Raw genomic sequence first — 10,861 nt, forward strand, 5'->3', positions numbered from 1 at the left:
TCTTCCCTCAGCTCTCCAGGCCCTGGAGCCTCTGCCCAGCCTGGGCTGCCGCCAGGAATTCCCTGCCGCCAGGAGGGTCCCACAGGGGGCTCAGATCCTGGGACCTCCCAAATCAGGATAAAGTCGAGGGGTTGTGCCGCCTTTTAAAGGGAAGGCTTTATTGGAATTCGAACCAAAACTGGAGTGACTCCAGTCCAAAGACTGGGGGATCTCAATGAAAAGGCAGACAGCTGGGTCCACCCCCAGACCCCCAGACACAGACCTCCCGTGGAGACACTCTTCAGAAGTCACCGCCTCAATACACAGATGAGCAAAGGGAGTCACAGAGAGGGCAAGTGACTTGGCCCAGGGCACACAGCAGGCGCACGTTAAGCAGAGGCTGAGCTAGAACCCGGATCTCCTTGGGTGTGGAATATTCTGCCCACTGCATCTCACTGCCTCTTCTGAGCCTCCAGGGGGCGCTCCTCTCCTCCTGCCCCTTTCTCACCATCCTCCACCTCCTTTCTGACCACAGCTGGGCCCTGGCATTTGTAGCTAAAGATGAAATGGAGCCCCAGGGGATTATGAATCATGCAAAAGGGGAAAAATGGGGGAAAGGGCAGGGGAAGCTCTCCGCCGGGAGGGGGTCGGGCATGCAAAGCCACTCAGCCAAGTCCCAGAAGCTGGGGCGGGGCTTGTCCTGGGACCTGCCCACATGTGCCACCCACGGACCTCCGACTGGGGAGGGCTCCAAGGGGAGGCCGGGGAACCACAAACAGCAGGCCGGAAGAGAACCTGTCTCTGCCCTCCCTTTGCAACAGCTCGGCGCTTCAGAGCCCAGTGCAAGTGGGGGCAGGGGGCTGGTTAGTTAGCTGCTTAGTTCAAGCTTCTCGCTCCTGGACTCGGATTTCTGCTGACAGCCCCAATCCGGCTGGCGGGACTGGATCTGGGGTGTGCACCAGGGGTGGACCACTGCCCAGTGCTGCCCTCTCAGGCCTGCTGCGAGGGGCACCGGGACCCTGCTGGATCCAGGCTAACCGCCTGGGTTAACTGCTGAGGCTAACCGCTAAGGGAGTTGTCCTGGCACCTCAGATCCTGGCTGGGAAAGGCAAGTCCGGCCAGTGGGGGGCAGGGCCAGGGCTCCTGGAATCTGGATCTGCAGGCCGAGTTGGAGGTGCTCCATTCCCATGTCGCCTGGAGAAAAACTAGACCCACTTCCTGACCCTTTCATCCTGCAGCCGCCCATCTTCCACCCGGTGAGCAGCCACTCTGGTCTGGAATCTCCAGTCCCAGGGCTCCCCCCAACTCCAGCGGGACCCAGACTCCCAGGCGGTGGGTGGAGAGGCCTTTGGGTTTGGGCCATCCCCCCAGCACCTGCTCATAGACTCTGGAAGGCCCTCGTGAGCTTAGCGAAGTGGCCGACCAGCTAATTCCCACTTGGGTGGGAATGATGGGGCTCACCAGGTCCTTTCATTTTAAAAGTAATAGAGCCAGGAGTCAGGGCTGTGCTCCTGTCATGTGAAGGGGGCCAGGCTAGGAGGATCTGGGGCTCCTGGGGCACTGAGTACCTAGGGTGGTCTCATCTCCAGCCTGGAAGAGAGTTACGTTGGAACTTCCAACTCAAGGATGGGTGTAGGGGTCCTCATGTCCTCCTCCTGCTCAGTGCCCACATGGATTTGCTGAAGTCTGGTTTTGCTTTACAGAAGGCTGAACGCCCAGCACACTCCTTCCTCCCATTAATAATGCTAATTATTACTTTCTCTTGACTGCGCTTTCTCCCCCTGGGAGAGCTGGGGCAGCTCGGTAATTACTACAGGCCAGGCCTGGAGCCTGGGAAGTGGGAGGGGCGGCAGGACTGAGCCTGGCTAAGCCTTGGGCCCTCCGACAGCCAGCTGGGAGCTCCAGCACCTTCCCGGATGCCTGAGTAATGGGGTGAAGCAGCTCCCCAGGTTACAAGCTCCCTCCTTGCTCTGCAGGCTGCGAGCTCCTACCTAGAGGGCAGCACTGTTGGGGCTCAGGTCCTTCTAGGTGGTTCGGAGAACACGTGAAAGCCAGTCTTGGTTGTGCTGATGTGTCCCTGGGATATGTTCCCATTCATTCTGCAAACACATATTCACAGCCCACACTGTGCCAGGCGAGGCCCTGAGCACAGAAGGGAAAAACAGGGCTTCAGCTCCGGCTAGCCTGAGCCTCCAGCAGAAACAGCCAGCCCCCTGCTTTCCCTGTAAGCCCGCCAGTGGCCAGGCTGGCCATAGAATGAAGCATTCCGGGAACACAGGGGATGGAAGGAAAAACTCAGTCACCATAGTGGACAGTGCTTGGAGAAGGGTCAGAGAACCTCAAAAGACCAGTTGGATCTCGCAGGGCCAAGGTAGAGCAGAGGAAGCGGCTCTGAAAAGGCAGGGAGTTCTAAACTGTGTGTTGTGTTTTAGGAATTCTGCATAGCTTCTGTGTGGGGAGAGGTGAGCCTGGGAAGGTAGGCTGGGCGGTGGTTGGGTATCTCTGCTGGTATCCATATCAGGGTCCCAACTTGTCCAGCCTTCTGCCTGCTGCCCGTCTCTCCTGCCCCCCCGTTCCTGGGCTTGAGCCAGTAAACAGCCTCAGGACCTCGATGCCGGGTGCTGGAGGTCAGGGCAAGTCTCACTGAGGACCCTTCTGTGCCCAGGGACCTGGGAAGAGGGGCAGGGCTCTGCCACCATGGGTGCAAGGGGGGATGCTCCTAGGGGGGGATGGAGCTGAACTTGGCTTCCCTAGGGCAACGCGGCTTTGACATGTGAGGGTCCAGGAAAGAGGAAAAGGTGGAAGAGAACCCTAATTTTTCCCCCATAAGGACATTTTCTGTTGGGGGCAGGAGAATGGAGTTTTCTTGTTCTTCTCTCCCCCACCCTCTGCCCACCTGATGTGGGGATCCCTCGTAAGACCCATTCCCCAGCCCCATATGGCAAGCTCTCCCCCCTTGTTCAGGTGGTTCCTTATGTTGCGACAATTTTCGGTGGCCTGCGTGCGGGCAAGATGGTCATGCTACAGGGAGTGGTCCCTCTAGAGGCACGCAGGTAAGGGGGTACTCCACGGGGCTGCTGGAGCTCAGCCCCAGAGGCAGCGAGCTGGAGGTTCCTCTCTGCCTTTGGGGTCTCGGGGTTTCCGACCAGGGGTGCCCCTTCAAGAGCACCTCTCCCCAGGTTCCAGGTAGACTTCCAGTGCGGCTGCAGCGTGCACCCCCGGCCGGATATCGCCGTCCACTTCAACCCTCGCTTCCACACCACCAAGCCCCACGTCATCTGCAACACCCTGCACTCAGGGCGCTGGGAGGCCGAGGCCCGGTGGCCCCGCGTGCCCCTGCAGAGAGGAGCCCCTTTCCGCCTCCTCTTTCTCTTTGGAAATGAGGACATGAAGGTGACGGGAAGGGATGGGCTTTGGCATCTAGAACCTTCCTCCTTCTCCTCCTCCTTCCTTCCACCGAATTCTCCACGTCACTGTGAGGAGGAGCATCCCCAGGAGGGCTTAAGACCTGAGAGGACTGAGCAGCCGCCGAGCCTCGCTCCAAGCTGCCCTGGGCCCACGTGGCCTGGGACCCATGGCGGCAAGAAAGCTCTCTCGTGCCTGGCCCTGGCCCTGGGGAGGGCACCAGAGCCATAGTCCTAGCAAGTTCTTTAAGAGCCTGCAACGTGATGGGCCCTGTTCTAGCCCCTCAATATCCACTGGTTAGTGCGTCACAAGGTGGGTGACTCACACCCTGCCCATCTCATGACGGCAGCGGGGGCAGGGCGCAGGGAGCGAGGACTCCCCTTCAAGGCTTTCTCCATGGATGGGAACTCCTGCCAGAAAGATGGCAGGACCTTGACCTCTCTGGGGGAAAGGGGAGCTGATGGGAGCCAGCAGCAGAGGGAGGCCCCTGTGGGGGAGAAGTCTGGGGCTTCTGCTGCTGCTGAGGGATGGCCTAGGGAAGTGTTATGTCGGGGCAGAGGGACAATCAAAAGGGCCTTGGTTCCAAGGTCAGCTGTGCAACCTTGGGAAGGTCACAGAAGCTTCCCACACCTTGGGCACCTCGTCTGCCAAACGCGCCTGTCTCCCAGAGTGGGTGTGAAGTTAAACAAGGGATGGGCCAGGTAAGAGCACCCCACGAGGCCAGGCGGATTCAGTGCACACTAGGTGCTGCTGAGCTGTCTGTCTGTCTGTCTTTCCAGGTGAGTGTGAATGGACAACACTTTCTCCACTACCGCTACCGGCTCCCGCTGTCCCGTGTAGACACCCTGGGCATATTTGGTGACATCCTGGTGGAGGCTATTGGATTCCTGAACATCAGCGTGAGTTCCCTGAGTGGCGACGGCTCCTGCCTCCCCCTGGTGTCTGGGTGGGCCCGGGAGCCCCTGCTGCCCCGAGCAGGCCCTGTCACACCCATTACAACCATGGTAGAGGGGATCCATCAAGGTGTGGGATTCGAGCGGGGTTGAGAAGGTATCCACAGAAGGGGACCCGAGAGCAATGGCCAGGAGGCTATCTGCTTGGACACTTGGAGCCAGGGGACCCAAGCATCAGTAGCTCTGTCCTTCACCCTTGAGGAGCTTATGGAAAATGCAGATTTCTAGGACCCGCCACCAGACATGCCGACTCCCTAAGTCTGAGGTGGGGCCTAGGAATCAGCATGGGCAAGTGCCAGGTTTGAGAGCCCCGGACAAGGCCTGCAGGGAGAGTGAGGACCCACCTAAGCCAGCCTCGACCCACCCCAGGGCATCAGCAGGGTAGGCGGGAGCCCCGCAAATGACTCGCAGAGCTTGGCGGGGCTGAATCCCATGTGTTGCGTCTCCTCTTCCCTAACAGCCATTTGCGGAGGGCGGCAGCGAGTACCCAGTTGGATACGTGAGTTTCTGGGGAGCAAGGATGGCCCTCATGGTTCTGGCCACACTAGCTGAGCCACCACTGTTCCCAGCTCCCCTGGCTTGACCTGTTACTCACTGGACTTGCCCAATTCAACAAAAGCCAGCTGCCCCTTCCCTCACTGGGCAGTTGCCATGGATACTGGTCACCCCCCTCATTGCCCACAAGCCTGGATTTCCCTCTCCCAGCCCGAGCCAGGGTCTGCTTGGGAAGATGGATGGGGTGAGCTGGCTGTGCAGGGTGGGCAGAGCCCCAGGGCTCCTATCAGAAGATCCCGCCAAGTTGGAACTTTCTGTTGTGTCCACCGGGCGAGGGAGCTGGGATCGGCCTGCAGGACAGAGGGGGAGATGAGGTCCAAGGCCACACAATAAGTGAATAACAGGACCCTCTGTGCAGGTCTAACACATTCTTCCAGACCCAGTGTCCATCTGAATCCAAGAGGCCCCCCCCTCCAGCGCTCCCATTGTTCACCTGTGTTGTTTTTAAGAGAGACAAACCCAAGATACACCCAATTCTTCATAATAATATTGAAAAGCTCTCTTTCGCTGAGCAAACTTTGCATGGTTTCCATGTCTCCTTTCTCTTTCTTTCTCTCCTCGACAGCCCTTCCTGCTGAAGAGCCCCAGCCTGGTGAGTGACCTCCCTCCTGGGTCACCTTGAGGAGGTGTCGTCCTGAGGAAGCACGCCCCCCCCCCGGTGGGAAATGCCCCCAGCATCAAGGTTCCCCCTTCCTTTATAGAAACCTCCAGCTTCGTTTTCCCTTTGCTCCATTTATTCTGCATACCATTATCTGAGATTCTTCTGTGCCAGGCCCGGTGCCAGGCTCCAGAACAGAGGGACCAGCCAGTCCCAGCCGTCCAGTGGCTCACAGGCTGCTGGAGAGAAAGACCAACGAACAGGCCATGACAGTCCAAGATGCACCAACGGGGGACATATTGTCACTCATGGCCCCCGGGAAGAGGGGGCGACCACGGAGCTCAGCCCTGAAAGGCCAGGGAGAGCCGAGGCCTGCGGTAGATGTTCAATAAATGAGGATAGTTGAGTGTCCTCCTGGCAGCATGCCTAGAGACAGACACCTGCCGCAGGGCTCCCCTGGGGCAGCAGCTCTCCCCACACCTCTGCGCGCCTCCCTTGTCAATCATCTCCCATCTACCTACAGGAGGTGCCCTGCTCGCGTGCCCTTCCCCGGGGTCTCTGGCCCGGACAGGTCATCGTGCTGCGGGGGCTGGTCTTGCCGGAGCCCAAGGAGTACGTATCCACATGGAAGGGAGGGGGGGAAATCTCTGAGTCGATGAGCTCCACAAGTGTCCCCTCTTCCATCTCTAACACCACTGCCCCGTTGTGGAGCTTGTGGCTGCGAGTGTGCTCAGTGCTTAGTTCCAACCACTGAGCACTGGACGGTGCCCAGTGCTCAGGTTGCCCCCACGGCCCCGACAGCCCCAATTCTCGGAGAACCCTCCCCGCCTGTCCATCTGTTCAGACCAACCAGCCTCTCATCGTAGGTGCCAGCTGGGGCCTCTGGAAAAGTCCTTTAAGGGCTCACGCTGAGACCCAGATAGAGAATTCATCCTCGCAGGGTGACACGGCACAGGGTTTGGGAAACATGGCCAGGCAGCCCCAGAGAGAGGACCTGGTGCTGGGCAGTGGGAGCTTGGAGCCATACACCAACTACACGGGTGCTGCCTAATCTTTCCAACAGGGGGCGCTCCTGCTCCACTCCCGAAACCTACGCACTCCAAAGCCACTTTCGCTTTCTTTTTCCTTCTTTTGTTCCTTTCCTCCTTCCCTCCAGCTGGAACTGCGTTAGATTTCATGACCTTTCTGGGCCCGATCGCCTGGGTTTGACTTCTGCTGAGGGCACTTACTACCTGTGTGCCCCTTCAAGGCAGTTACTTTTCCTTTCTGTGCCTCAGTTTCCTCGTTTGTAAGAAGAGGTATTAATAATGCCAGCTTCAGGGGTGGCGTGCATGCTCAGAACTGGGCCGGGCACATAGTAAGCGCTCTACCAATGTGGGGTTCATCAAAATGATCTCCATGGAGGGGCAGGAAGGAAGGGAAGTGCCTTGTCTTCTCCCTTTCTGTTTCGGTTTTGTTTTCTGGAGTCCCTGACCTCAGTGAACTCTTGCCCTGCCTGCTCTTTCTTGGGCGGTCCTGTGAATTCTGGAGTGGGTGCTCACCATAGCCCCAGACAGCATGAACCTCCAGAGCCAGGCACAATAGGGTTGGAGTCCTGGTTGGAGTCCTGGCTTGGAGCCACACACCAACTATACAGATGCTGCCTAATGGCTCCAGTATGGGACCGTGTGGCCCCATGAACAGTGCAGTCTTGGGGCAAGTCACGACAGCCCTCTGAGCCTGGAGTCCTGAGTTTCCCCATCGGAATAAAAGGAGAGAGATCATCTCAGTCCTACAGGGAAAATGAAAAAGTTTCCAGGTTTACAAAGAATACCCTCCCCCCACAAAAACTTGGGAGACATGATATCAAGTTCATGTCCTAGTTCAAAGTCAAATGGCTAGTATCAGGGATGCAGCAAGTAATCAAACTGCTCTTTCTCAAGGGCCGGACAGGTGACAAAGAGCGAAGCCCTGGGTTGGGAAGGAAACATGGAAAGAGTTTTTCCACAGAACCACTCAGGCCCAGCCTTCTGATTATTTTTAAAGAAGAAGCAGCAACCCATCTTTCATATAAACTTTCCCAGTTTTGGAACATGGTATGACCTTGAAGTTGAAGAACACGTGGACCAGCCAAGACATTTTTCTTTTCTTTTCTTTTTTAATTTATTTTATGAAGTGGTGTGCTACTTATTTTTTTTTTAAGATTTTATTTATTTATTTGACAGACAGAGATCACAAGTAGGCAGAGAGGCAGGCAGAGAGAGAGGAAGGGAAGCAGGTTCCCTGCCGAGGAGAGAGCCTGATGCGGGGCTCGATTCCAGGACCCTGAGATCATGACCTGAGCCAAAGGCAGAGGCTTTAACCCACTGAGCCACCCAGGCGCCCCCAGCCAGGACATTTCTACAGGCCAATTGGACCATGGACCGCCAACAGGAAGACTTAGCAGTGCCTGGCGTTCAGCAAGCCCACAGTAAATGCTGTTACTCTTTTTTTCTGGAATCGACTGCAGCTTGAACTGGACAGAGGAAGTCGGAGTTGGAAGGCACAGAATTCGTCCGCATGAAAAATCTGTCCTTCTCTCTCCGTCCATCCCCATAGCACAGGTGTGCAGCTGCCCCAGGACTTCACTAGGTGTCTGAGGACAGTCCGTTACCATCCAGGGCTGTGCAGGACAGGGAGAAGAGAGGCAGGGAGACACTGAGGCCTCTGGGAGTTCTCAGGCCAATGGGAAGGGCTTGGGGCTGGGGGCTAGAGGCTCTGTGTGGTGCACTCTCCGGGACCCTGGCTTTCCAAGCTTCTTCCCAGTGGTGAGCCCTTGCTGGTTCCTTCCCAAAGCTGGAAATGTCTGGCGCATCCTCCTAGAACAGATCCAACGAAAGTCCCTGGAAGACCCGCCCAGGCTGCACCTTCCTCATCCCTCCGCTTCCATCCCCTCCCCTGCTTCGCTGCTCCACGCTATGCCTCCTGGTCTCCCTGGTCTCCGGCTCTCAGGCTACTATCAACCACTTCTTGACGCCCGAGGCATCAGCCACCAGTAACTTCAGAGGCGTTGTTTCAAAGGAAGCTCCCTGGACATGAAAAGGAATCTGGCTCCCCTCTGAGGGGGGCAGGTGCCAGGCAGCAGAAAGGTGCCAGATCTGGAGTCCTGCGTTGTGCCCAGCCCAGCCCAAAGCCTCGTAGCTATTACTAGTGACGTAGTGACAGACCCAGCCATGTGACTTCTTGTCCTTGTCACTTACACGGGCTGCTAAACCTCAAGGCACAGGATCTCCGGGAGGACTCTGTAAAAACACCTACCGTGTGCCAGGCACTCAATAACTTTCACATACCCTATCGCTTTGTTCCTGTCAATAGGAGGGATTGGACTGTAGAGTGATATTTGTTACACAGTGGGTGTGATATGTGCTGATTACAGGCCCGGTGCTGTTCTAGCACTTTAAGAGTTCTAGCACAGGAGAGCTGGTGAGGCAGGTACAGTGCCCTTCTCCCCACACTACAGAGCAGGAAACTGAGGCACAGGGACGTACAGTAACCTCCCCAAGCTCCCAGGACTAGGAAGCAGCAGAGCAGGATTGAACCCAGGTGGCTCACACCTCCACATGATTTGCAAAACACTTAAGACAACACAGCATGAAGCACCCAGTACGTGTTAGCTACTACTAATACGATTCTCCCCATCTCGACAGGGGAAAACAAGGCTCAGGCAAGGTCTTTTGCTCCCCTGTGGGTGGCTCCAGCCTGTGGGTGGCAACGTGGGGATTCCCACCCCCTCTCAGCTGCTCCCCCACATCCGTCCCTGCACTTAGGGTCTGGCAGCCTCGGCTCAAAGGAGTCACGGAGCGCCTCCTCCCTCCCCTTCTTGTAGCTTCACACTGAGCCTGCAGGACGAGGCCGCTCACGTGCCCGTGATGCTCCGGGCTTCCTTCGCAGACAGAACTCTGGCCTGGATCTCGCGCTGGGGGTGCAAGAAGCTGATCTCAGCCCCCTTCCTCTTCTATCCACAGCGATTCTTCGAGGTCAGTCGCGGAGCCAAGTGACCTGGTCCCTCCGGGGCTGGGCACAGAGCAGCATTCCCATGGGGAGACAGGGGTGCCTCCTAGGGCTGGGAAGCCAGAGCCTGCCAGGAGGAGCAGACATCCAGGCCACGGCTCTCAACCCTCCATGCACCCACCAGCGATCCCACACCCAAAACGTGGATTTAATCAATCAGAGCAGACCCTGGTTATTTAACACCCCCCCCCCCCCCACAATGACTCCAAAGTGCTACCAGGGTTGAGAGCCAGTACTCGCGGGAAGACAATGGGCACAGATGGTGGGACTGAGGCCCAGGGCTGGAAGGTCACAGCGGTCTGATGACAAGCTGGGCCCCCAGGCCTGTTCCTTCCCACAACCGGGTGTCCCACGGTCCAGTCTTTGTGACCTCCGAGGGGAGAGCTCCCTGGGTGGGGAGTCAGGCAGGCAGTGGAGGGTCAGTCTGTCCAGAAGCCTGTCTTTTCCAGGTGCTGCTCCTGTGCCAGGAGGGAGGGCTGAAGCTGGCGCTCAACGGGCAGGGCCTGGGCACCACCAGCCTCCAGCGGCAGACCCTGGAGCGACTGCGGGAGCTCCGGGTCAGTGGCAGTGTCCAGCTCTACTGCGTCCACTGCTGAGGAGTGAGCCGGGGACCCCGCCAGGGAAGGGGAGGGCCATGCCCGGCACCCCTTGATGTAGCTCCACTCTCCACCCTTCCTTGAACTGTGTGCCTGTCACCACCACCAGAGTCTGCAGGGGCTTTGGGTCCCACAGCAGAGGGAAGGCTCCTCCAACTCGGGGCCCCCTCCCCCAGGAGCCCGGGACTTGGTTCTCTCCTCCTGCAGGCCCTAGACAGGGGGGAGCGGGAGCAGCCTCATAAGGACACTCAAAGGTACGGTGGCTAAGGGGCACCCGGGTGGCTCCGTCAGTGAAGCATCCAACTCTTGATTTCAGTTCAGGTCAGGATCTCAAGGTCATGAGATCGAGCCCCACGACAGGCTCTGCACTCAGCAGGGAGCCTGAGAGTCTCTCTCTCCCTCTCCTTCTGCCTGCCCGCTCTGCCCTGCTCAAGCTCTCTCTCTCAAATAAATAAAATCTTTAAAAAGAAGACGATGACGATGACAGTGGCTTAAAGCATTGAGACATGTGTTTCCTTCTCATCTAATAGTTCTGGGGAAAACGGTCCCCAGTCAGTGGTGCAGCTCTGCTCCCCGTGGACCTTTAGGAGGGTCCCAGCCACGGTGCCCGCATTCCCAGGGCACCGGCACCATCTGGGGGGCTGAACCTCGGCTGCCGCCATCCCTAGGTTTCAGTCACTGAGAAAATAATTAGGGAATGTGGACACGGCCCACCAGCTTTCAGAAGCCCCAGCCTAGGCTTGGCC

The 10,861-nt window shown here is 57.7% G+C and overlaps 1 protein-coding gene across 7 annotated transcripts; it reads left to right on the forward strand.

The window, feature by feature from the left end:
• Nucleotides 1-705: 705 nt before the first annotated feature.
• On the forward strand, nucleotides 706-10,585 carry LGALS12 (galectin 12). Of its 7 annotated transcripts, XM_059145123.1 has the most exons (10): nucleotides 706-1,235; nucleotides 2,944-3,032; nucleotides 3,159-3,372; nucleotides 4,164-4,283; nucleotides 4,798-4,836; nucleotides 5,458-5,484; nucleotides 6,014-6,102; nucleotides 7,979-8,072; nucleotides 9,335-9,485; nucleotides 9,969-10,585. In XM_059145123.1, the coding sequence occupies exons 1-10, from the start codon at nucleotides 1,167-1,169 to the stop codon at nucleotides 10,169-10,171; spliced, it is 1,095 nt and encodes a 364-aa protein (XP_059001106.1). In that variant the 5' UTR covers nucleotides 706-1,166; the 3' UTR covers nucleotides 10,172-10,585. The 7 variants fall into 7 exon arrangements, with proteins under 7 accessions (XP_059001106.1, XP_059001116.1, XP_059001136.1 ...); XM_059145133.1 differs by lacking the exon at nucleotides 4,798-4,836; XM_059145143.1 differs by lacking the exon at nucleotides 7,979-8,072 and having other exon boundaries at nucleotides 709-1,235.
• Nucleotides 10,586-10,861: the final 276 nt, after the last annotated feature.

This window comes from Mustela lutreola, chromosome 1 (assembly GCF_030435805.1).
Source record: "Mustela lutreola isolate mMusLut2 chromosome 1, mMusLut2.pri, whole genome shotgun sequence".
Taxonomy (NCBI): domain Eukaryota; kingdom Metazoa; phylum Chordata; class Mammalia; order Carnivora; family Mustelidae; genus Mustela; species Mustela lutreola.

Excerpts from the sequence above, each read along its gene's own strand:
- LGALS12 (XM_059145123.1), top strand. The coding sequence starts at position 1,167 with ATGTCGCCTGGAGAAAAACTAGACCCACTTCCTGACCCTTTCATCCTG. Across the intron at positions 3,033-3,158 it reads GTCCCTCTAGAGGCACGCAG|GTTCCAGGTAGACTTCCAGT; the intron begins GTAAGGGGGTAC and ends ACCTCTCCCCAG. Across the intron at positions 8,073-9,334 it reads CGTCCATCCCCATAGCACAG|CTTCACACTGAGCCTGCAGG; the intron begins GTGTGCAGCTGC and ends CCCTTCTTGTAG.